Here is a 26,869-nt window from a genome sequence, read left to right as displayed (position 1 = left end):
TACGTGCTTGACCACAAAATAGCTTTATATATATATTTATAGCTAGCAAAATATCACCCAAGTTCAATAATATAATTATTAATGATTACCTAATTCAGATTGATCGAATAATTGTAATAAAGTATAAAAAAATCAAACGTTTTATGTTATTGGAAGCACACACTAACTTAAAACCGCTTACGCAGCGCTCATTTTATGTTTTATCTCTTTCTCACCCGTGCAACACGTAATCGCCTTGTCACATTTTTACCATTTATGCAAGGTTAACCTAATGATCTAAATTAAACTCTTACGGCATACGAATGCATTTAAAACATGTTTTCTGTAACGCCTAATTTGTGAAAAATGTTAACCGCGAAGTGACACTTAGGTGAGTCGGATTTTCGCTCAGTCGAAGTACCTTATATGATATTTTAATAAAAAAAAACTGATCGTTCGACCACATGATTAAATAAAACAGGTACTCATGAGGTTGGACTGCATCTCAGAAGTCAGAAGGCCTAAAATTAGAAATTTTAGTATCAACATATTAATAAAGTAATATTTAAGTCTTACAAAAAGAGGAATAATTATTATCGTTTTAAATAAATGTGTGACACTCGCGTTAATCAAAGTAAATACTTGTAAATATTGCATAATGTAAGTTATTTAAATGTCCCGCCATATTGCCTAACATTCAGTACGTCTGCGCTCTGCTGACTGCTCTTACATCTGTCTCGCTCTCGCCGAGTACGTACTGCTCACACGATTCAAACCCATCACACCGCGCCATTATGCCCCCTTGTACTAGGCTCGTATAAGCTGTGAAGAGTTCGTCTGAATTTTGCTTACAGCTGACGATGATACATACATTTATTATACAAAGGTCTTGTATTTTAAATTTAAATTTTATCAGTATCATTTGAAAGACTTGAAAATATGTATTAAATGGTCATAAACAGTAGTTACTCGTATGTGTAGTGCGTACCGTAATGCGATTTAGCTGTCGGATTAGTTTTTTTAGAAGACCCGGCAAACGTTGTATTGCCATATAAATTAAGTACTCTTGTCCGCTCATTTCAGGTTCTATCACTGAATTATTGTATTGCGTATAGCATTTCTAAGTCGAAATAAACAGCGCTACTTTTTGTAGTCTTTATGTTCAAGGTTATTGGACTTCGACTTTGAATCTTGTAAAAATATTAAAAAACAAAATTCTGGTAACACATGAAATTTTGTAACCAACATGAATCAGGAAAAAAAAATAAAGAATTGTAGACGAATATGTAGGTACCTACTTTCACGTTGCTGACACCGGCCGCCGCGCGCCTGGTACCGCACAACCTCACGTAATAATACCTCCAGGTCTTAGAGCATTTAACCAACAGTAACGGCTTTCCCAATTTTGCGTGTTTAAGATTTAGGTGTACAAGAGCGGGGCTCTCTCTCAAAATAATTTACATGTAAATCGTGAATAATAAATTAATAACGAGCGGTATGAGTTTCATATCGAAAATGGGTTGTTGGTTCGATATCCATTTCTACAGGAAAAAACCATAACTATTACATAATAAGTATAATATTTATTATAATTTCGTGTTTCCGTGCGTAGGTAAGTAGGTAGGGGTTGTTTTAAATAAATCTCTTAAATTCGAGTGTGTTTTCCCTGCTGGATTATTTAATAAATAAACTTGGCACTTATTATCGCTAAGAGCTCAAAGTTAAAATAAAAACTACATCTGTAGTGAATAACTGAATTAATCTTTTGGTTAAATACTCTAAGCGCCCGAGTACTCATAGTGGCTGTTGTAGAAATGGGTTTTATTCGACCGAATGCCCATCTCCCTGTTGGCTTTTGCACAACCAATACTTGTGTTCTTGACATCTATCTTTTCAATATGGTTCCTTCAGAAAGACAAATTCATTTTCCTGTTGAATATAATAATAAATAATTTAACAAATACGATATGCTTTCACATGATAATATTATTCATATATCCACGGCACGTTTTTTATTCCATGACGTCTCCATATAATATATGATATTCTACATGCCCAAGTTCTGAAAGACTAATCAATCTTATAAACCAAACCAATAGTTATTTTTTAAACCTTAGTTAGTCTTAACGTCAAATCAATTAATAAACAATAATATATATATGACGAACGACGGCGTAAGAAATCTATGGAACGAAAGAGAAAGAGTAATTGTGTTGCGACGCGAGTGAAAGAGAAGGGAGATGTTTATCTGGCTTCCTTCGTTGGTTTTACGTGGCCTTAAAATAATTCAGGTATTTGGAGTAATATGTACTTTGAAACCTTGTTAATACTACATTTGGGTGATTTATCATGCTTGAGTTGTTACATCATAATATAAAAAGATAATTTTAATAATTAATCAGAAAATAACTGAGGAAACCAGAGATTAGAGATTTTATAGACTAACTCAAAGTACGATATTTTTTATTTCCTGAACAACATAACACAAAAAGCCATTGAAGTACTTCCAATGTTTCATTTGGACGTCAAACACAGGTTTATACTTACTTAACAAACACCTTCGAGATATATATAAAGAATTATTTTCAGTACAATTTACATACTTACTAACTAGCTGAACCGACAGCCGTTGTTCTGTACGTAATAAATAAAATACTAATTTGGTGAATTTGTCTATAATATTATTTATTATAAGATATGCTATCCTGATAATTACTTACATGGAGCTGGAGACTTTTATGCACAGGAATCTGGCGCCTTATACTGCCATTAAGAACTAAAGAAACAAAATCTTATGTCACAGTGACGAGTGCAATTGCAAAGCCGTTTTGAATTTGGGTTCAATCAAGGACGCTGATGGGCAAATCGTATTATCACCTACCATCAGGGTGTCTTACTCGTCTCGTAACTTTTTTAATAAATTTATTATTAACACTCAATTATTAACCTATTACATTAATTAATTTTTTTATTATAGTTGTAGTTGTTATAACAAATAGGTAGCGTATATTACTCGCTGATTTTATAATATCTCGAATAAAGAATCGAAAAAATCAGCATTTAATGTTGTTCTTGTAGGGTTGTCATCTAATTTTGGTCTAATAAGGATAAATTATTTTTTATAACTTAAATTTACACTTATTATTTATTTGTACCCTTACGCATCCAGGTACGATACGCCACACAATTATGGTAGGATTAAAGTAAAAATAATAGTTAAAAAAAACTAAAAAGCACGCTTTATATAAAATTCAACTAAAAAATAGAAAATAAATTTAAATTGAAAATAGTGTAAAAAAAATATATTTCATTGTAAAAAAAGCGTGTTTAATAATATCTTAAAAAGCATTTTCAATTTTTTAGTTAAATTAGTGTAATGTCATCGGTCCTCGATAAATCTACAAAGTTTGAACGAAATCTAGCCGTTTAAATTGGGTCAAAATCGCGCCCAAAGAAGTCGGTTACAAACATACAAACAAGCGTATAAAAAAGATTAAACTAGCTGTTTTTTACTAAGCGAGCATAATTTTTCAGATGAGGTTGGAAATATTGTCATTTTTTTACGTGTTTCTGGATATATGAAACTTTTTAATTTAATGATAGTGTCAACCCTAATTTTAAAGGTAGTATATTTCCACTACCACCTGTTGAACCAGTCTCGAGCTTGGTTAAGGACATATAAAAACTTTGAGTCGAAATGACGAGTTGGTTTTTGAAGTTTAAAACGCACTGTGCGTTTTGTGGGTGTTGAATGAGACTAAAACGTCACGCTTGATTATGTAACGCCCATTCGGGTAAAATCTATTAAGGGAGGCTCGATAAGTGAGTATAGCTGTATTTTATACAAATATCCTCGCGTTGATGCAGTGTTCACAGTATTCGTATTAGCAATGACAATCCTATATCGAAATATTCATTAAAAATCATTAAATTATTAAATACTCTAATTTACAACATTATCGAACATCGTCATGCAAGTTTGCACCAATAAAATATGGTTTCGCTGAAACTCTTATCGGTCATACGATATCGCGGCATTTGTCCCTGGAGAAAGGTGCATGAAACAATAATAGGATTATAATATAAGGCATACGAAGCCGCAAAGACAGAAAGAGAGAGAGATAGAGCGAAATAGGCATACAAGTGAAGATTTAAAAAAAGTGTGCGTCTTGGAAAGAAGTCATAACTTCTAACATCACCTATTTAATATTGAAATTGTTTAACTTGAGAAATGTTTAGATTATAACTTAAATTTTATGTATATTAAGCAGATAATTATTATGGTAATAAGAAATTATATATATCCCCATAAGAAGTTATCACTTCAAAAATACTCTGTCATATAGACGACCTGTATAGCCGAGTGGTTAGCGATCCTACCTACTAAGCTAGAGGTCCCAGGTTCGGTTCCCGGTAGGTGCAAGCATTTATATGATGAATATAGGTGTTCGTTTCCGAGTCATGGATGTTTAAATGTATTTATGTTTGTTTATATGTATGTTTATATGAATTTATGTATGTTTAAGTAAGTATATTGTATTAAATATATAATTGTCTTGTAACCCATAACACAGGCGATATATGCTTAAATTGGGGCAAGATAATTTGTGTAAAAAGTGTGTCAATATTATTATTATTATTATATAGAAGAACATGAATGGTTTATAAAGCGATCCATAAAACTTATGATCTTTGGAAGGGTAGCTGGTACATGGCTCTCTTGAATTACTCTGAACTTGGCATCAATGAAAAAAAAAATTAATATTATACTGGCGTTACTCAAATACAAAATATTAATCTTAAATTCCACATCCCACAACAAAGCGAACGTGACGCCTCTGATACTTACTCTTAAACATTCTGGTCTTCTTTATAAATAAACTAGCGGTCCCGACAGACGTTGTTCTGTTAAAAAAAAACTCTCGCCGATAGAATTTCGTAAAATCCGTTCTTAGCTGACCTCTACTCGACTAAAGGTATATTCCTACCAAATTTCAAGTCTCTACGCCTAATGGTTCCAGAGATATCGTGATGAGTGACTATATACGTGGAAATCTCTTATATATATAGATAATAAATGGCTGGAATATTGTCAATTTAAACATAAGTTAGCTCAGTGAAACCGGGCTTTGAAATGTCAAGCATAATAGTAATCGTATGACGAATCGAGTAGGATGATCTCTTGGTAGTTTATGTTTGCCTGGTATTTGAGCGCCGCGGTTTGTATCCTTTGACGTTCTTTGTTGCTTCATTGATTATTTTTTTGTTGCAGAAGAGGAGCCAAAGTCGCCAGTTACACTGCAGGTGTCGGTTACACGGAGCATTGGTGTGATCCGGCCGCCATCGCCGGGGTCGGTCGCGGCTCTTGCCCCCTCCCCTGCACTTGCCCCCGCGGCCGCGCCTGTGCCTCCGCTCGCCCCTGCATTGCCTCTTGAGCCGGTCCAACAACCCTCGGCGTCCATCCTCGACTTTGCACAAGAACATTCCAGAACACGAACTACAAGCAATGCTGGGTATGTTATGATCTCCTTGTATGCACGGTCTCAAAAATAGCTGTGAGTTGAAAGGGATTATTTATAATAGAAGAAACAAAAACTGGCTTGGCTTCGGATGGGTCGCGCAAGTTTGAATGTATTTTTAAGCAAAGTTTGGTCATATCCGGCTAGATCAGGGGTGCTCAAACGGTCGATCGGGATCGACAGGTCGATCGATAGTGCTTTTTGAGTCGATCTCGAGAAAAAAATCCGGTATAATAAACTAAAATCGGTAATTACGTACCATCTTATGAAAAGTATGCTCAGGACATGCAGTGTCACACTTCAACATCCAAAGTCACTATTTAGTTAAGCTTAGAACTTTAGAACGCGTTTGTTTTGTAAGAACCAATAAATTTTGAATAATAATTATGCGTTTTTTCATTGACATTTAAGAGCAGACCTACACTTACCTTGACTAAAAAAATGCATATTTTGCGCAAAACTAATATGTATGTCATCGTGACACTCTACCTAGACGACAATCCTTCATCACACAAACTTGAAGCCTCTCAGAGCCGATCGATCGTAGCCTAACAATTTTGAGGTAGATCGCCAGCAGTTCAAGCTTGAGCACCCCTGGGATAGATCATGGGTAATACAACGGCGCCTTTTCTACCGTGAAGTAATTTACGTGGAATATCCGACATTAGTATATTTAAAAATACTCTCTACGCGTATTGAAAAATTCTTGATTTCAAGTACGTAATGAAAGAATTTTAAAACGGTCTAGTAACCCTCTTTATAAAATTAGTTTAGATAATTTGTAGTTAAAGTACTTGTATGTAAATATTACAATATTAAGTACAAAAATATTTAATTCCTTAATAGCATGCGACATAGCTGTTGTATAAATCCGTACATATGCGTGTTCAAGTCTGTTTATAATAAAAGAAAACTGTTAAATTAGAAAAGTTAATGTTTAAATTTAATTAATAATAACGTTATTGTCCCGTTTAACTACACTATGTACTATATAATATATGCTGCGATATTTTTTAAACAGAACTTTCAATAGAATGTGGTCCGAATATAAATTTTGAGATGCTTATGGATCCATTAGTTAAAAAAATGTATCGAACTAATTATCTTAAACTTTCTTTATAATTAACGAGAGCTAAATCATACTACGATAAACAAAATAGCATATTTAGTATACAAATTAAGTTTGAAAACAAAATTTATGAATGATGCGCAATCGAACCCGCGACTTCTCGCGTTCGAATCCCGCATCGTTCATATATTTTGTTTTCAAATTTAATTTGTGCAATTAATCCCAGAAGTGAGGGTTATCACTTTAAAATATAACAAATTTGCATTTGAATTTCTGAGCGTTTGGAATTAGTCTCCAAGATGTCGACACAAACATTAACTAACTAGAAGGCACATCAGTTTTAAATAATATCATTTGGTTTGTAAATATCGACACAAATAAAGAAAGAAGCATGAATATGTCGCATCTAGTATATTCTATCGCATAGCAATGAAATGTAAATAGGTCATAATCGAATCCTAATTCACCCTTGGCGCTGGAGAGCTGGTTAAGTGTTGTTTATCCAATCTCCGCTGATTGTTGTCAAGGTTTGAATTTCTTAAGTTGATGTTTTGAATATTGAGTTAAATCTATTATTCATTCGCAGCTTGTTCTTCGCTGAATGCATCATTGATGTCTCATTAGTATACGGCTCCCGGTTTTGTAATTTAATCAGCTACCCGCAGATCTATCGCATTTTTATTACTTACATTAATAAACGAACGACGTATTAGCAACGAAACAGATTTGTGTTGATTTTCACCTAAAATTTATTTAAAAGTAGTTGGTAATAAGATCAGAAAATTTAATATGTATATGGAAAATTGAGTTATGTAGTTAATAGGTATAATATTCAATGCTTGTACATGTAACGGAATTTTTGAACACGTTTTAACCCATTTAGGTGTCCGATACTATTTTATCCTGCCTCTTTAATTTTATTTTATATATTTTTAGTTACAAAAACAGCATTAAAATATTTATAAATTAAAGGCTCCTTTATATATAAACTAAAAAAACCTTGATTAATTTTTTTTTAACATTAGTTGCTTGTTCTATAGCGATAAAGTGCACATGTTCATTGTCATGAAAAAGACAGAAAGAACTTATCACAATAAAAAATATCTCCTTTTAAAGCGAGTTTTATTTTAGTTTTTTTAGATTTAATTTTTGTATCTACTTTTTGCTTTACTTGCAATCGGCTCTCACGATTTGTTTGACTATTACATACTACACAAAGATTTTTTTTTGGGTGATCACCCGTATAGATGTCATCCTCTGGGAAACCTTTTTCGCTTTCCCATCTTCCATCCTCTCCATTTATGTAGCGATAAATCCATAAATCCTTCATAAATATCTAAATAAAAAGGTATTTGAAATGTTATTAGTACTAAACTAGTGCCTTACGCTTCGGATATTAAGAAACTTTCATAGAAATTGTGTGAAAAAAGCAGCAGTTTAGTTAAATAAAAATTTGCCGATTTTTGTGGAAGAGCTTCCGATGTTAGCGGATGTAGTAAAGTGCTCCAAATTTAGGTGTAGTTTCAAGTCCGCCGTATCGATTTATACTAAATCACGACTAATTAATAACTCGCCAGAATCTATTATTAAGTCTCACGATTGAAATGTATAACGCGGCTATGTCACTTCTAGTTCCTTGTTATTTAGATATCTGTGTCAGAGTTCGGTCACTGTGGTACTTAGTTATAGTAAGTTGTCTGTGTTCAGAACGGCACAGATTCCGTCGCCGCCTTCGGTCAGCAATAGCAGCAGTGGAAGCAGCAGTAGCGTCCCCCGCGCTGGCACCCGTGAGGTTCACAACAAGCTGGAGAAGAACCGGCGCGCGCACCTCAAGGAGTGCTTCGAGCTGCTCAAGCGGCAGCTGCCTGCGACACCCGACGACAAGAAGACTTCCAACCTATCTATATTGGGCTCTGCGATACGGTACATACAGGTGAGTTGTTTAGTGAACTACAATGCAAGTCGCCATTACAAACACATAGCTCTAAAATTTAAAACAAAACCAACAAAAGCTTACCCACTGACCAAGAGGAAATGCAAAGCGAAACTTGACTCCTGGTTAAAAACACTAGAATATGAAGATACAGAGAAACTCGTGGAAGTGTAAAATATTCATCACTCCCTCACACACCTAAAAAAACACACAGCACACATGTAACTAACTTCACAATCACTGCTTGAATATCACTAACACTCACCCACACACTTCACCTCAAATTTGAAATCACATGTACTGTACTATTTTTTTAATTTCTTGATATCAATTACCGTACCTACTCTATTTACCCCCTTATTCATAATGGTCCGCTAACTTTAAACAGCCGTTTAGGAGTGTTTTTTCTCATTTTGACTTAGGTCAATAGAAGAAGACAGAGTGAGAATTAGCAATGCTTTAAGTTAGCAGACTATTATGAATTAGGGTGGTGTTTATATCTACATCTTTGTGCATGGAATATTATTCCTTATTGTTGGGGCTGTAAGAGCGTTGTTAGTTGCGCTGTAGTTAATACTTTTGCAGCTATCATCGTTTGTATTAGCTTTGTTATTCCAAATAAAAATTTATATTTTTTTTTATTATTCTTCTAGAAGGCAGCTTGGCCATTTGTATATAATAATGTAGTGACGTATTCAACGAAGCATATGGTTATAGGTACCTTCATTTTTCTATGAAGATGGTATAGCTATGTAGAAAGGTGTTATGGATGGATGGAAGTTCTACTATTGGTTGTAGTGTATGTGTAGTATATATTATATGTGTGTATTTTTCGATTAAAGTGTTAAAAAAATTTTGTTTTAATCGTAACTGGTGTGGTATGTCAGGTATTAACAAAATTATAAATGATTAAACATTTGAAAGATTTGTAAATCATTGTATTTATGATATTAAATATTTCACATGTTTATTTTAAATACGGCAAGCTATTTACGCACTTAACAAATTGAATCTTTAACGGTGAGCGAAATTAATGCGAATGCAGGGTATTGCTCCCCGTGCTCCTGCTCGCCAGTGAGCCCTAATTATTGTGTTTATTTTATTTGTTTAGAAATTAGAATTGAAACTAATAAAAATATATTATATAGTAACCCTCGAAAGAAAAGTAAACTAACTTTTATATTTCCTTTCACTGAATAAATAAATAAATAGGAATTTAGATTATAACCTTCTTAGTTCTTACAGACACTCAAATCACACACCTTGCTGAGTTCCTAATAACAAACAAAATATCAAAATTTACCATAAAACTACCCAGTGTTTTTAAACTAAGTATATTTTATTTGACTAATTAATAATCGTTTATTCTCAACAATTTGTTATTTTTTTAAAGTGAAAACCCTCAATTCTGGGATTAATTACACAAATTAAATTTGAAAACAAAATTTATGAACGATGCGGGACTCAAACCCGCAACCTTTCGCGTTCCGTGCGAGAGCTCCACTGAGCCAACCGTTCGAGTGACATATCGTTGATAAATCTCGAATGTCTTGTTCAACTCTCACGGAACGCTTTCGAGTCCCGAATCGTTAAAAAATTTTGTTTTCAAGTTTAATTTGTGTAATTAATCATTTATTTTTATTAAACGATCATTGAACGAATTGGTGATTCTAGTATTTAAAAAGTGATGTGAATACTCAATATTAAATAAATATTTAAATTTAAATGTATAACATACATGTAGGTTATTGCTTTTATATGTATTGATACTTTTATAAACATGTCAAATTATACCAATGTACTATTTAAAATTTCTCAGCAATCGATTGGCTTCCATTTGTTTTTGCTTAGAAATCGCTTGAATAATTTCATGAAGTTTTATTTTTCTTCAGGAAAACATGTTAATTTGTATACTCCGCCTCGCGGGTCGGTCCTAATCAAATTATACTTTTCAAGCATTAAACCTTATGATGTCGGTAGTACGAACGAAATGGTATTATATTTTGTAATGCCATAACGAACTTTAAGGGATACAAAGATGGAACTTATTGCATTTACGCATTACATATAATATTAAACCCAATCGGTATGGGTATTTAATTATTTACTTAGATATGCGAATTTAGGAATAACAGGACAACATAATATAGATTGTAACCCTTACTGTTATATAATACTGATTGCTAAGGAAGCGATGAGCCGTCGTACACGTACTCACTACGATAGAGATAATTCAATGAATATCTATAGAAGCTTTGCTGACCTAGTACAATATTCGCAGGTGCTAAGACGCAAGGAGCGCGAATGCGAGCACGAGATGGAAAGGCTAGCGAGAGAGAAGATCGCCGCGCAACAGCGCCTTGCTGCGTTAAAGCGAGAGGTCTCGACTCGCGCGACTACGTCACATCGTCCACGTACTATCGGTGAGTGAGAGCTCCTCTTGACCGCTGTGCGCCTGGTACTTACGCTCGATATTATTTAATATTTGACAATGTTAACAGCTTATTTTATTAATTTAATTATTATTGAATGAATCCATGTTGGATATGAGATTTGAATAATTAAGTGTTGACACCTGACAGTTTTCTAATGGTTTAGAGTTTTTATTAGTAAATTAAAAAAGAAACGATATTTTAGAAGTTAAAGTTTATCAATTCATAATCAGGTGACAGCATATACCAAGCAACATCAAAATTATTGTATACGTAAAAGGATCTGAAAAATGTTTAAAATTATTTATTAATCATTAGAAAATCTTATTTCAGATACCGCTACTGAAGAAAAAGACGAAAGTATTACTGGGATTCCTATAAGTGTAAGTATGAATATTTTCTAAACAATGATTTTTTTTTAATTTTACATTGCAAAGTAGTAGTAATTATTAACTTATCGAAAATTCTAAAAACTAATTACTGTAAATATTAGTCTGTGTTTAGTGTAATAATACATATTTATTTGGCTTGCTTTCAGATAACCTCTTCGCCGCCGCGGTCTGCCGCTTTGGCAGAGACGTCGCCCCCCCGCACTTGGAACCTCACCACAAAACTGCGCACGTTGCCCATACAAATAGCACCAACTACCTCGCAGGTATGCTATCCTGGTACACAGTTAGAAATTAGGGCTGATTAGAATTAGAATTAGAAAAACGTTAGGAAGAGCGAGATGGGCTATATATATTTCTGTATATTATGCATTTTATTTTATATTATGAATTGTCTTATATTAATTAAAACCTACACAACTGTATATAATGTATGTATGTATCACCTAAACAAGACAACTTAACTGATTTTGATGTGTAATTTTGATTATAAATTTGTACGAAAATAGGATAAAAATTCGAGAGTTGCATTTTGTTTTTATCCCATTACGCGGTCTCATTTCGTTTTTTTATAAAAATCTTTTGAGAAAAATATAAATTTCAGTCGGTTGATACTGTAATATTTGTAATGATTATCTTTCTGGTTCAGACCCTCTTTTGTACAGGAATCCTAAGCACTTTGATAAAATATTTCTAATACCTTGACAAATTCATAAAATCATAATATGATAATAATCACATTTTTGGACAGGACAACGTCTGCCCGGTCCAAATCATGAATGCAATATGTACTTAAATTTTTGGAAATATTTTATTTGGAACCTAACTTAAATTATTTTGACAAAAGTAAGGTGATGCTTTTTAACTTCAAAACGATTAGGTTTTAGGACTTAGGTCTCTTTATGCAGTATGCACCATTGTACTCGTTATCTCCCCCTGATAAAAAAGCTAGCTGGGCCTATTATGGGCCTATTATGGATTATAATAACAGGAGCTCAGGAAGCCGAAATTACATACCTGTTCGCACTAATATCTAGTAGATTCGCAGTTATGAATGATTCTATTTCCCTTGCATCTCGTGAGTCATATTGGGACCAAATATCATAAATACCCAAGAAACGGCTACGAGATTCCCGCCCCCTTATTCTTTATCTCCTCTGTGGACGAAAGTGGAATGTGAAAATTGCTTTGCCGCCTTGAAAAGTCAATAATTTGGCAAATGGAGGTCTGTGAGTTCTGTAACTGTCTCACTTGAGTTTGTTATGAATTTCCTTTAAATTGAATATTATAGTCACGGACTAGTTAAAAAATAATGACTCCGTGTCACCTTACATAACAGTGTAGCACCAAAACAAGCCGATTAACGTGTAAATACATAGCCCCACACACACACTTACTTAAATTGTCATCGTCTGTGACAGATCAGTTTGCGTCTCAATAAAATATTTTAAAAATGCTGTCGTGCGTTGTGAAAAAGTGTAAAAACATTAACATAAAAGTATTTGTGGATATATGATTATTTAAGGGAGAAAAAATTGTGTAACTGGTATACCCCGTAACCGCACACACACTAGCATAAAGGTGCTTCACTTGCGAATATCACTGCACGGAGTCCTTCTTTTTTTACTAATCCGTGATTATAGTAAGTCAAGCCGATAGAGGTTTTTTGTGTGCATTAAAATGCAGCCTACAGATTATATAAATCTATTATAAATTTCAATTTGTGTAAAACTACGAGGGGAGGCTGATAAGTAATCTACCTAACTATGAAAGAAAAGACTTTGATTGCTAGTTTTTTTTTTATTTTTCTATATAGTCTCCTGCAAGTGAAATACACTTATGACATTTGCAAATAAGTGACATCATGCCGTTATAATAGTAATTTTTATTTTGCTCGTCAAAATGGTCAGTCACAGCCTCCTTCATTTCTTCGTCCGTCGAAAATCTGCGACCCCTCAATTTTTTCTTTAAATCTTTGTATAAGAAATAGTCACAGGGAGCCTGATCTGGACTATAAGGTGGATGGTTAATTTCTGTGAAGCCGTTTTTGCTCAGGGCTGACCTCGCCGTTAAGGCTGTGTGTACAGGAGCATTGTCTTGTAAAATCAGAACACCTTTGCTGAGTTTGCCTCTCCGCTTTTCTTTGATTTGTTCACGAAGCTGGTCAAGCAAGTTTGCATAATATTCAGCATTCATTGTTGTATTTTTAGGCAAATAATCTATCATCAAAATCCCTTCGACATCCCAAAATACGGTGGCCATTAGTTTTCCAGCCGACGGCCGAACCTTGAACTTCCTTGGCGGCTTTTCTCCTTTAAATTTCCATTGCATTGACTCTTGTTTGCTTTCCGGATCCCACTGGCGAATCCAAGTTTCATCACAGGTCACAATTCGAGAGATAGTCTCTTCTTCTTTACCTTTGACCAGGTCTAGAAATGCCTGACAACATTCTACTCGCCTTTGTTTGTCAAAGGGGGTCAACATTCTAGGGACCCAACGCGCGCTCACCTTGGACATGCCCAAATGTTCGTGAATAATTTCATGAACTCGTTCCTAGCTAATGCCCACATCTCTGGTTATCTCCCACTGCTTGATTCGCCGATCTGCAAGAATCAGGTTCTTCACCTTTTCAACATTATCTGCGGTAACAGCAGAAATTGGCCTTCCACTACGTGGGTCGTCTTCCAGGCTCTCACGGCCATGTTTAAATTGCTTCGACCAAAACTTTATGACGAATTCAGAAGGACTTGAATCACCAAACACCTTTAACATGCGCTCTCTGATCTGCGTAGGCGTATTTCCTTCTTTACTTAGGAATTTAATCACTGCTCGATGCTCAAATTTCATCATTTTACAATTTTCTTTCGACATGGTGAAATCAAAGCCGCGCCACAAAAACAAAAGCAAGCGAAAAAAAATAAGCGTCATAATTTTGAAAAAGGAATAAATATAGAATATGATTTTGCAGTGGCCATTTCGATTTTCAAAACTTTCTTTAACAAAGTAGATTTTATATCAGCCACCCCTCGTAATTGCAAAGGTGTATGGCACAAATGGACCCACATAATTTATAAAATAACGAAACATCGTACATACGCAAGTTGATATATAAATTATAATAATAAGTTTATTCGGTGTTTAAATAAAAATTAGTTAGATTCTGAGTTATGAGAGTCAAAAGAATAAAGGAAAAGATTGAAATTTGTTACAAAATAAATTGAGATAGAAAATGTATTGGCTTTAATTGACAGCCCTTGTCAGTTGTCATTTTATTTAAATTCGGAACCTCATAAAAAGAGCTAAGGCGCTAAAGAGCTATAAATTTCTTGAAAAAATCCTAGTAAAAATTAATTCAATGCCTGTTAAATTCTATCAATACAGTCATTTATTTTAGAAAACGAAAAATAAGCGCATTAAGTATCTTCCTTTTACGATTCTTTGACCTAGGTAATTTTCAATTGGAGGTACCTACTTACGTACATTTTACTAAAAACCTAAATAGCTAGGTTTATACAATAATTATATTGTTTACATTATGATACAGTAAGCACTTTAATCTATCGGTAACAATAACCTCTACCCACACGTCTTGGTATAATTAATAATAATAAGTACTTAATATATAGTTTTTTTCATATTTATGTTTTCCCCCACTTTTATACGTCCCTACCATTTGCTTTTTTATTACTTTTATCCCGTTCTACACCTATAACTAACCCCCTTATTCATAATACTCTTCTAACTTAAAGCATTGCAAATTCTCACTCTGTCTTCTTCTATTGACCTAAGTCAGAATGAGAAAAAACACTCCTAAGCGGCTGTTTAAAGTTAGCGGACCATTATGAATAAGGGGCTAAGTTTCCAACATGTACGCTATCGTTATCAGTGGGTCCCAAAATACATGCACGCTCAAGCCGAAACTGTAAATATTTGTAACTGTAAATTAAACTTTTATCAGCTCCGAAGTAGAGATAAATTGGCTAGCGCTTAGCAGAATGGAACCAGACCACATGCAAACTAAGCTGAGTATTTGAGGTCCAAAGTCAAAGATGGTTATTGTTTTGTTTTGTGACTTTTTGGTGAATGTTTACAATATCTTTGCTACAGATACGAGAAGTAGACTGGTTCCTTTTTAAATTAGGAATATCGGATAAGTTTTGTTCGGGATGTCAAACAGTATTTTTTTATGATTTTGTGGACTGGTTCCTTTCTGCTAAGCGCTAGACAATTGATACAATTGTAATTTACCATTCATAAGTGTAAATAATAGCATTTCTCCATCCATATCCCGGTTTTGCCCAACCCGAAGTCGCGGTTCAACAATTATTATTGTTGAGAATGATAATATAAAACGTTGCGACAAATTTAAGCTTTGATTCAGTTTATTGGTTACCTTACAGTTGTGGGAAGTACTAAAAACTAATCAAAGAATTAAATATAAGTTTATTTCAAAATACTTACATTCGGAAGATGGCGCGTTTTTACAAATGGACCTTTTTACAACGAAAATAGGTAACGCGATCGTACGCTTATACATTATACTTACTATAAAAATCGAATAATCGACAAATATTGATGTTATATTAATTAAATAAGACCTGGTAATTAAATATAAGAGAGCTAAGACTCATCAATTTTTCTTCGTAGAAAATCTATCCGATTTTATTATAACTATGAAAATAGCTTGCAGGTACTAAACTTTTTAAATTGACTTATACATTTAAAAGTTAACTGCAAAAGTAATGATTGGGCTCGTAAAAGTTGTCTCGACCGCGTAATAGAAAGATGCCTTAGATGCCAAAGCTTTGCAAGTACGCCATCTATTGAAAAGTATACTTTTGTCTTAAAATCGTATCTGCCCATCCTTCGGGAAAAATGGCTAGATAATACTGTTTGTAGGTTTGAAATGTATGAGTGTTATTTGCAGGTCGTTCGGACATCATACGGCGCGAGGCATAATACTCTCACTTTAACGAGTATAGCTCCGGCAGAATCAACAGCACAGGTAATTATAATTTAGTACAGTTCAATCCACTTCATATGGCTCCAGAGTCCGGTTATTACGATGGAATAATAGTGCCAAGAATTGCCAACATCCCTCAGAGTAGAATCCACGAGAATAAACTCGAGACTGTGTTATGCAACCTCGTGCCAGTGGGAGGCTCCCTTGCACACGATGTAAGCTAGATTATGGGTACCACAGCGGCACCTTTTTCTGCTGTGAAACAGCTATGAGTAAACATTATTGTGTTTCGATCTGAAGGGCGCCGCAGCTAGTGAAATGACCGTGCAAAGTACCGTCTGAAGGTGACGAGCGCAATTGTAGTGCCGCTCAGAATTTTTGTTTTTTTCAAGAATCCCGAGCGGCACTGTGTTGTAATGGGCAGGGCGCATCAATTACCATCAACTGAACGTCCTGCTCGTCTCGTCCCTAATTTTCATAAAAAAAGCCTCGAAAGGCCCGGCTTTATTTTTTTACTTTAAAGAAAACGCAGGTTTGTGCATTCACTACTTAAGTCTTCCTTAAAAACTCATAATTTCTTTAATAACGTTTAATCCTATATTTACTATGGCCAGTGAGGCCCTCAGCTGAGAAGGCGATCCAGAAGAAACTCAGTGAGCAAAAATTTTTCTTTCTCATCGTAAGAACACTCCCTTATGCCCAATGCCATAGGTTGTATAGACATAGTTGGTTCATGATTCAGTTCCGTGGTTACTTCGGAGAGAAGGCAAAATTTATCTCAAAATAGCTTGGTGTGCTCAGTAAGGTGAGACAGTATTTCATTTCAAGCCACTGTGTGCAATAACTTAAGGTGCAAATTCGGCCTCACATGGAGTACTGTTGTCACCTCTGGGCGTGGGCTCCACAGTTTCAGCTTCCGCCATTTTATCGCATGCATCGAAGAGCGGAACGAATAATCGCGGATCTAGTAATCCCTCATCGGCTCGATTCTTGTTGCGTATATATGTGGGGGAGGGTTTCCATGTATCTTCTACCGTATAACAAATGACAAAATGGAGATGTTTTAAGCTCATCTGCAATCAGACTTCCATCGATTTTTTTTAAGTATCTCTTAAAACACATCTTAGGTTTTTTTTTGTTTGATTTTTCACTATTCTCCATCTTTCACGACTCATTTTATTATGCAACTGTATTTTTTTAATTGAAATGGATAGAGCAATTCATCTTCTAAAATAAAACGTATAAACAAACATTCCAGAGGCTCAGATTACAAAAAAGGCAAAAAACGGAATTTTTATGAAAAATACTTCAAATTGGATTTAGGATATGGTGTTTCATAGTCAAATCAGTCAGAAATGATCTAAACTATAGCCCCATAAAGGATCTAGGTCGACTTACGAGGTAACCCTAAAGGGTTATAAATAACCCGTTATAAATAACGAGATATACTAAGGGGAGTTGTTTAATAAAGTTTATCTACACCCATGCTTTAAATACTCTATTAAAGATTCTGAAACAGTTAGCTTATTGCCTACATTAAAACACCCAATGTTCTAATAACCATTACGTCATCCAAAAGAGTGTTGTAATGTTGTACTGAATTTCATAACAACACTCCTATTTTTTTTTCATTCCCTTCATGCTTCTAGAGTTTTAACAGACAGCCACATTCTTATAGCTCGATGCGTGGCATCTGTATGAATTTCAAAAAAAGAACATTTTGGTTTACGCGCGTTCCACACCACCAGAACGTCGCGCGCCGTAAAAAAAGTAGGTTATTCGAATCCTCGCCATTTTTTTACGATATTTTTATTGTTTTGTTTATAAAAAATGAGCGATTAATTTCCAAAAGAACATAATATTCAAGTGAATTTTAATTATTGCACTATAAAAAATGTAAATTACTACTAAAATAAATAATTCTTCCATTAATACTTATTTTATTTGTATATAATCAGTAATGGATGATAATATTATGTTACTACTAGGACTGGCTGTTTTTATGTTAGCAGTAAGATAACTGTTTCAGAATCTTTTAAAGGATTCATATTTTAGGTGTAGATAAAGTCTTGTATGCAACTGTTGATAATTAGGTATTAAAACACTCATGTGATACTATTATCACACTCGGCTTCGCCTCGTGAGATAAATCCACATTCGTGTTTTAATACCCCTTATTACACAACAGTTGCATAAATAACTATTAATAAATACCTTTCAAAGTGCATTTTTCATCTCGTCATCAAATGTTAAGCTGACCTTACGATGAACGATGGCTTTATTGATGGTCGAGGCTTAAGTTATTAAATATTAGCCTCACAATCTTGCCTAATATCCCTAGATATTAATAAATACGGGTTTCTTCCGAAATGCCTAAATGCAAAGATAATTTAAATTAATAAAGTTAAAAACTAAATTATAAATAAAATGGAAGTGATCACTCCGAAGTACCCAATCATCTTAACACATACTATTATTGTTTATCGTGTTACTAAAAGTACTTGTTGATATTACTTCAGAAAACGCAAGAGAACGGTATCCTGGCGAGCAGTAATAGCTTAAGCAGTATAGTGCAACCCACACAGATACACCTGCCTATCTCACAGGTAAATTTACTGCAAATAAAATTTAATATTAATTTAAATACGTTATATATTTAATTAATAAAAATAACAGCTTTTATTATCTCATATTCATATTGTACTTTATCAGAGTATTTTTTTTTGTTGGATATTTGTTTGGAATTAAAAATAAATATTACATAGGCCTACCTACATGCCTTGGCGTAGTTACACTCTCCGCATTAAAAAAAAATATTCCTCGTGCTATTCTACGTTTGTAGAAAGAACAATATTGTAAAAATCTTGCAACGATGGCTTTGACAAAAAATTATAAAATAACGAATACGGCTGTACGGGCTTGAACCCTTTTCCTATCCTAAAAATTGACGAACAAACCAAAAAAAACGTCAGAAAAACTAACCCTGTTAATTTTGTGTTACAGTGATGCGCGCGCATCTTAAAATTTCACTCTCATAATTTTTTCATAACGCGCCTAAAGAAGTATCAAAAGAAGAACTTCAAAACTATTAATATACAGAGCGAAAAGTATCAGGAGAACATAACGTTACAGGTGGTGGGAAACGGCGGACTGATGGTGAGTCCGGCGACCATCCAGTTGTTGTCGACCACCGGCGGTTTGAGGGTGTTACAGAGCCCCACTGTTCATACAAATGGTAACTAATCTATGTTTTTACAGCTTGATAAAAATAGTCGCGTTTTAAAAGCGCTTAAGCATGAATGCTACAAAAAAGGATCCTTGTTAAAAATCCCTGTCGACTCCTGCTAGATTAAGTTAAATTAGTCAAAATTTAGAAATTGAAATTGTAAAACGATAAAAAAAAACATAAAAAAAATATATTAATAAAAATAATTTTGATGAACCCACGAATAGCCCACGGTTAGTGACCTTGGCCACTAAACTAGAGGTCTCTGGTTTGAATCCAGGTAGGTGCAAACATATTATGATGAATATTGATGTTTGTTACTGCCTTGTATAATCTAGGAGGTATGATTAAAATTTGAAAAAAATAAATTATTATATATTAAAATATAACACAATCCACTTTAAAAGATTTAGCAATTTTATGGAGCCTAGTAGATGGAATTGCGAGCTTATGTTTGTTTCGAGTATTGATACTGTGAATATCACTATTCTTTTTAATATGTATGTGTTTAATATGTGTGTGTATGAGCAGGCATAGCCAAGTTACAAACGCTTTATATCAACCATTCGGAGTAAGCGATTGTAGAAAACGCTAACTTGGTAGCCAAGTTGACACGACTGAGTCAATCGCTCATTCTTCAATATCTTTAAAAAGCATCTATATTTTAGTCTATGGTGAGCGTTTGGTCAAACATCAAACCTAAAGTCATGTACGAGGGGTGGCTGATATAAAATCTTCTTTGTTAAAGAAAGTTTTGAAAATCGAACTGGCCACTGCAAAATCATATTCTATATTTATTCCTTTTTCAAAATTATGACGCTTATTTTTTTTCGCTTGCTTTTGTTTTTTTGGCGCGGCTTTGATTTCACCATGTCGAAAGAAAATTGTAAAATGATGAAATTTGAGCATCGAGCAGTGATTAAATTCCTAAGTAAAGAAGGAAACACACCTACGCAGATCAGAGAGCGCATGTTAAAGGTGTTTGGTGATTCAAGTCCTTCTGAATTCGTCATAAAGTTTTGGTCGAAGCAATTTAAACATGGCCGTGAGAGCCTGGAAGACGACCCACGTAGTGGAAGGCCAATTTCTGCTGTTACCGCAGATAATGTTGAAAAGGTGAAGAACCTGATTCTTGCAGATCGGCGAATCAAGCAGTGGGAGATAGCCAGAGATGTGGGCATTAGCAAGGAACGAGTTCATGAAATTATTCACGAACATTTGGGCATGTCCAAGGTAAGCGCGCGTTGGGTCCCTAGAATGTTGACCCCCTTTGACAAACAAAGGCGAGTAGAATGTTGTCAGGCATTTCTAGACCTGGTCAAAGGTAAAGAAGAAGAGACTATCTCTCGAATTGTGACCTGTGATGAAACTTGGATTCGCCAGTGGGATCCGGAAAGCAAACAAGAGTCAATGCAATGGAAATTTAAAGGAGAAAAGCCGCCAAGGAAGTTCAAGGTTCGGCCGTCGGCTGGAAAATTAATGGCCATCGTATTTTGGGATGTCGAAGGGATTTTGATGATAGACTATTTGCCTAAAAATACAACAATGAATGCTGAATATTATGCAAACTTGCTTGACCAGCTTCGTGAACAAATCAAAGAAAAGCGGAGAGGCAAACTCAGCAAAGGTGGTCTGATTTTACAAGACAATGCTCCTGTACACACAGCCTTATCGGCGAGGTCAGCCCTGAGCAAAAACGGCTTCACAGAAATTAACCATCCACCTTATAGTCCAGATCTGGCTCCCTGTGATTATTTCTTATTCAAAGATTTAAAGAAAAAATTGAGGGGTCGCAGATTTTCGACGGACGAAGAAATGAAGGAGGCTGTGACTGACCATTTTGACGAGCAAAATAAAAATTACTATTATAACGGCATGATGTCATTTATTTTCAAATGTCATAAGTGTATTTCACTTGCAGGAGACTATATAGAAAAATAAAAAAAAAACTAGCCATCAAAGTCTTTTCTTTCATAGTTAGTTAGATTACTTATCAGCCTCCCCTCGTATGTGTTACCGGCAATCTGTATAATTCGTTCGCTTTCGCCATCGCGCACCTCAGCAGAATTATCTGTCATTGTAAATTGTTTGTAGCACAGAGTACTTAAGTCTTACTTACTTACTTTTAAGTCTAGAGAAAACAGACAAGCAATTGATATTTGTTATTTTGTTTCTTTTTTAACTTTCATTAACTTTATCGCTTTGTGTATAATGCATTCATTTCTCATCTATATATATAAAAATGAATTGCTGTTCGTTTAGTATCGTTAAAACTCGAGAACGGCTGGACCGAATTATTTGTGGGAGTCCAGGGAAGGTTTAAAAGGTGAATAAATATGAAAAATTCTCGGAAAAAATTAAAAGAAACATAAATTTTGTTTTTCCTTTGATGTGTCCCCGTCGTTCAGAAATCAAATTGAAAGAGTAATCTATAATAAATGACTAATTACATTTTATATATCTTTCTTTCTAAATAATACTAAGCACTTCTTGGCCAATATTCAGAAATATAACAGTTGTTTCCCGATGACATCTATTTTGCACACCTATATGATTAGCCTAGATAATTATAAAATAACTATATAACCTAAATATTATATAGTCTGAGAATCGGTCGGCATCTATTTTTTATACCTCAAAATTTTTTATTATAAATTTTCTTATTACTTTATATGGCAATACAACGTTTGCTGGGTCAACTAGTAAGTAATAAAAAGATTAGAAACGTGTCATAGCATTTACTGGGTGATGATACATAGTTCTGCGTTGCAACACATTCTACCCTGTTTACATACAGTCTAGTAGTTAAACTCTTCTAATTAAGTATTCATCGACGTAAGCAACTGCCTGGGTGTTAAGGGTTAAACAGAAGGCGATGGTCTGTATTGATCTTAAATTTATAACCATAGAAGTCGGAATGTGTTAATACCGAATAGAATACCGAGATTTTAGCTCTCGGTTGTAGAATACTTCTTTTTGAAAGTTAGAGATTCAAAGGACTTTGCCGATCTCACCCTGTGATAAAATTGCGCCAACCGCGTAACTATATGAATCTGTAATAACTATGAAAGGTTTCGAAAATCGAGTATTATTAATGTGGATTTATTTGTTATAGGTATGACATCATCAAACAATCGAATACCCAAAGAGAATGGCATAGTGCACTCGAGTTCCATAAGTACAGGTGAGACCAAAATTTTAATATTAAAAAGGCATGTGACCTAAATTAATTGAATGCGTTCAGACTTGGCGGGAAACTCACGGCCCGCAGAATCGCGCGTGCTTATATTTATACTAGCTGACCCGACAGACGTTGTTCTGTAGATAATAAAAAGAACTGTTTTATAGGAATTTGTCAATAATATTTCAAAACATTAAGAATTATTTCGTAAAAAATGCTCCCTGTTGTTTTAATGAAATTGTTTCACAGCGGAACTGTCAAACATTAAATTCGCGTCACTAATTCTCTCATAGAAAATAATGTCCATATAACACAAATATTGAAAATAAAAATAATTATGGGTTAGGGAAATAAAAACTATCCTATCTCTCAAGTTGGACTAAACTGCACTCCATGAAGTAATTAATCCCCATTAAAATCCGTTATATAGTTTAGAAGTCCATCGCGGACAAACAACGTGACACGAAATTTTTATATATATTAAAGAAGATAAGTATTTCATAATTATTAAGAAATATACATTACGTAAACTTAAACCGCTGGAAAATAGAACAGTGCACGTGATTCTATTACTACGGAGTATTTTCAGCGTTCAGAATGTACAAGAATTTTCAATAAAATTGTAAACGCCGAAATGCAGGTTCCTCATAGTTCGTATAGGTAATAATAACCAATAAGATTAATTTTAAATTGTACTAAGAACGCAAGGCAGCTAGCGATGGGTTCGTAACACATTGATAAATCAGTTTACTGTGTGCTCGTATTTACCTATTGGATACCTTCTCAGTGCTGTGGCGAACCAATAAGTCAGCAGGCGACATTCACGATAAGGACCTGTTGACTTGTAGCTGTAAGGTTTACAGATGAAGGAATACCCTACTTACTTTGCCTAATTAGAAACCTAGGTGTAATTCTTTCGTTAGTTTTGTTGACAGGATTTACTACATTATATTTTTTTTATGAAAAATGAGGACAAATGAGCGTACGGACAAACGGGCCACCTGGTGTTAGGTGATCACCGCCGCCCACACTCTTTTTTTATTTATTTATTATAAACTATATTGTCTACAGGATCGAGCGAGTCTCATAAAATAAATCTTAAAACGTATTTTACAAATGTTACTGCAACAATAAATAATTATTCAATAGTTTTTTAAATATATTTTTGTTTGGTCTTGCAACACCAGAGGAATCACACGAGCGTTACCGGCCATTAAGGAAGGTGTACGCGCTTTTTGAAGGTACCTATGTACAAGGAAGCTCATTCCACGGCTTAGTTGTACGTGGAGTAAGTACTGTAATGAGCAGAGAAAGGAAAATACATATGACTACTGGAATAAAAGCAGCAAGCATGTCGCTGTAAGCGAGAGACCGACTTCTTATCTACCTCGAGGTTTCCGTGCGCCCGTATTTGTAAATTTTAATTAGTTTTTTGTAAAAAAATACTGTCTAGGTCTGTCTGTAGGTGCGGCTCTTGTGATTTAGTTATCATCAAGTACCTGCATGCTCTTCTTTGATAAATATGGATTAACCCCCTTTCATAATGGTCCGCTTACTTTAAACAGCCGCTTAGGAGTGTTTTTTCTCATTCTGACTTAGGTCAATAGAAGAAGGCAGAGTGAGAATTAGTTAATGCCTTAAGTTAGCAGACTATTATGAATAAGGGGGTAATAGTTTATATTACATACTGATTGTACCATACAGATTGCGGGGAGGAGAACGGTGTTGGTGCAGGAAGCGTGTTGATGAACGGTCTGTCGCCCCTCGTGGTGTCCCAGTCGGCGACACACACGCACCTGCTTCAGGCGCACACGCTCACACACAAGGTAACTACTCTAGAATACTATAGCGTGCTATGATTTGCATCGGCTTTTTTTATGATAATAAGGGACGCGATGAGCAGGACCTTCAGCTGATGGTAATTGATACGCCCTGCCCATAACAATGCAATGCCGCTCAGGATTCTTGAAAAACCCAAAAATTCTGTGCGGCACCACAATTGCGCTCGTCACCTTGAGACATAAGATGTTAAGTCTCATTTGCCCAGTAATTTTACTAGCTACGGCGCCCTTCAGACCGAAATACAGAAACAGGCGCCGTTGTGGTACCCATAATCTAGCCGGCATCCTGTGCAAAGGAGCCTCCCACTGGTAAAGTCGGTTGTTCGACAAACGACTGAATTAGCATTGGGAGGACCTTTACACTGGATGCCGGCTAGATTATGAGTACCACAAAGGCGCTTATTTCTGCCATGAAGCAGTAATGTGTAAGCATTACTGTGTTTCGGACTGAAGGGTCCCTGTATCTATTGAATAATAATTTAGTACTTATTTTATTAAATAGTTCATATCACAACAATATCGCGCACCATACATTAAGTATTATAGACAGGGTCACACTTCACTATACAATTTATTATTGCATTACTATACGCAATAAAATTGAGCATGTGCTAAGTTTATGTTGTACAATATCGTGAGCTGCCCTCTTCTCCTTCTTCCATCTCCAAGTTTCAATCGCCACGTTCTCCTCTGAACTTTATATCATTTGATATCCATGCTCTGGCATTTTTTTATGGTATACCATATAGGAGGACAAACGAGCATACGGGTCACCTGGTGTTAAGTGATCACCGCCGCCCACATTCTGTTGCAACACCAGAGGAATCACAAGAGCGTTGCCGGCCTTTAAGGAAGGTGTACGCGCTTTTTTTTGAAGGTACCCATGTCATATCGTCCCGGAAACACCGCACAAGGAAGCTCATTCCACAGCTTCGTAGTACGAGGAAGAAAGCTCCTGGAAAACCGCACTGTGGAGGACCGTCACACATCCAGATGGTGGAGATGATATCCTTACTTGTGGCGTGTCGTGCGAAGGTGGAATTGGCATTTTTCTTCTTTCGTAGCATCAATGACAACATAGTTTCAAATGTGCATTGTCATCATCGTCGATGAGCTTTGAAGACTTTCAATTATAAACTCCATTGTGTCGATCGTGTGCACAGTCTTCAAAGATCGCGGTCAACTGATCTTACCATATACTATAAATACCACAGAACAGAAAAAACTAGTGGAAGTGGTATCATGGCATTTTATTATGGAAACCGATGTCGCCAAACTCACACATTTATCTATTAAATATGTTATACACACACTTAATTCCGGCTTTTTGATAGGCCTAAATTCACAATCACGAAAAGACATAACTACAACTTTATTTATTTATTTACATCAATTTCGAACTTAGTACAACTACGCTAATCTCATATTCTAAAAGTGATCAACGTCAAAGCTTTTTCTTAAATTGCGAAAAATAACATATAAAAACTTGAAGTAATAGAAACTCTGTAACCATAGATTTGACTTCTGTCAAGATACGTAGTGTTGTACGAAAATGAATTAACATATCGATAAGTTAGTGAAAACTAGAAATTATGCAATCAGGGTTGATAAAGTATATTACCGATAAAATATTATTAGGCCAATATTTTTTCTTGGGTATAGTTTTATTTGAAAGGATGGACAATATTCAGCTCAATTCAAATAAAATCAAGACAGCGTGCACGAATAGTCTTGGAAAGTTACAAAATCAATATATTATTATACAGGGTGGTCCAAAAGTCTCTTAACATTTGAATCGGTTGCCGCGTCTAGCAGCGGCGGCGGAGGGGGGTGGAGGGGTTACACATTGCAAGAGCGGCCAATGGGAATTTAGTACCATGACGTCGTTCAGCGGTAGTCAACGTGTGTTTTGTGTACGCGAGTACTATCGAAACAACGATTCTGCGACCTTAGCTCAACGAAAGTTTTGCAATTATTACAAGATACGACACAAAAATCATGCTCCATCAGGCGTGGTAATTAAAAAATGGGTGCTCAAGTTTGAGAAGACGGGTTCAACAATGGATTTACCTCGATCTGGCCGGCCTAGAACGTCGAGGGACCCCGAAAACGTGGAGCGAGTAAAATCGTCTGTTCGTGACCAACCTGGACTTTCAACTCGAAAGCGGTCTGCTGTCCTTAACGTGCCAAGATAATGATGTATTAAACCGCATTCTCAAGAAAGATTTAAGTCTACATCCCTATAAAATCCAAATGGTGCAGGAATTAAGGCCTCAGGACCATGCCACTAGGTTGCAGTTTGCGAACGAAATGGTAGAGCGATTCACCAGTTTTACA

At 35.1% G+C, this 26,869-nt stretch overlaps 1 protein-coding gene across 8 annotated transcripts in view; it reads left to right on the top strand.

Annotated features, from left to right (window-relative positions):
* Positions 1-26,869, top strand: part of LOC126966683 (max-binding protein MNT-like) — a 55,860-nt gene that overhangs the window by 17,213 nt on the left and 11,778 nt on the right. For 7 of the 8 annotated variants that reach the window (XM_050810908.1, XM_050810881.1, XM_050810891.1 and 4 more), the window contains 10 exons: positions 5,252-5,492; positions 8,275-8,500; positions 10,782-10,923; positions 11,266-11,315; positions 11,471-11,587; positions 16,249-16,326; positions 18,804-18,890; positions 19,417-19,519; positions 22,626-22,694; positions 24,396-24,517. In XM_050810908.1, coding sequence (XP_050666865.1) covers positions 5,252-5,492; positions 8,275-8,500; positions 10,782-10,923; positions 11,266-11,315; positions 11,471-11,587; positions 16,249-16,326; positions 18,804-18,890; positions 19,417-19,519; positions 22,626-22,694; positions 24,396-24,517 — 1,235 coding nt within the window. The remainder of the gene's footprint in view (positions 1-5,251; positions 5,493-8,274; positions 8,501-10,781; positions 10,924-11,265; positions 11,316-11,470; positions 11,588-16,248; positions 16,327-18,803; positions 18,891-19,416; positions 19,520-22,625; positions 22,695-24,395; positions 24,518-26,869) is intronic. The other variant, XM_050810900.1, reaches the window with a different exon arrangement.

Source organism: Leptidea sinapis, chromosome 1, assembly GCF_905404315.1.
Source record: "Leptidea sinapis chromosome 1, ilLepSina1.1, whole genome shotgun sequence".
Lineage (NCBI taxonomy): Eukaryota > Metazoa > Arthropoda > Insecta > Lepidoptera > Pieridae > Leptidea > Leptidea sinapis.
Note: the sequence above shows the minus strand (reverse complement) of the source record. Positions and strands in the feature narration are given on the sequence as shown.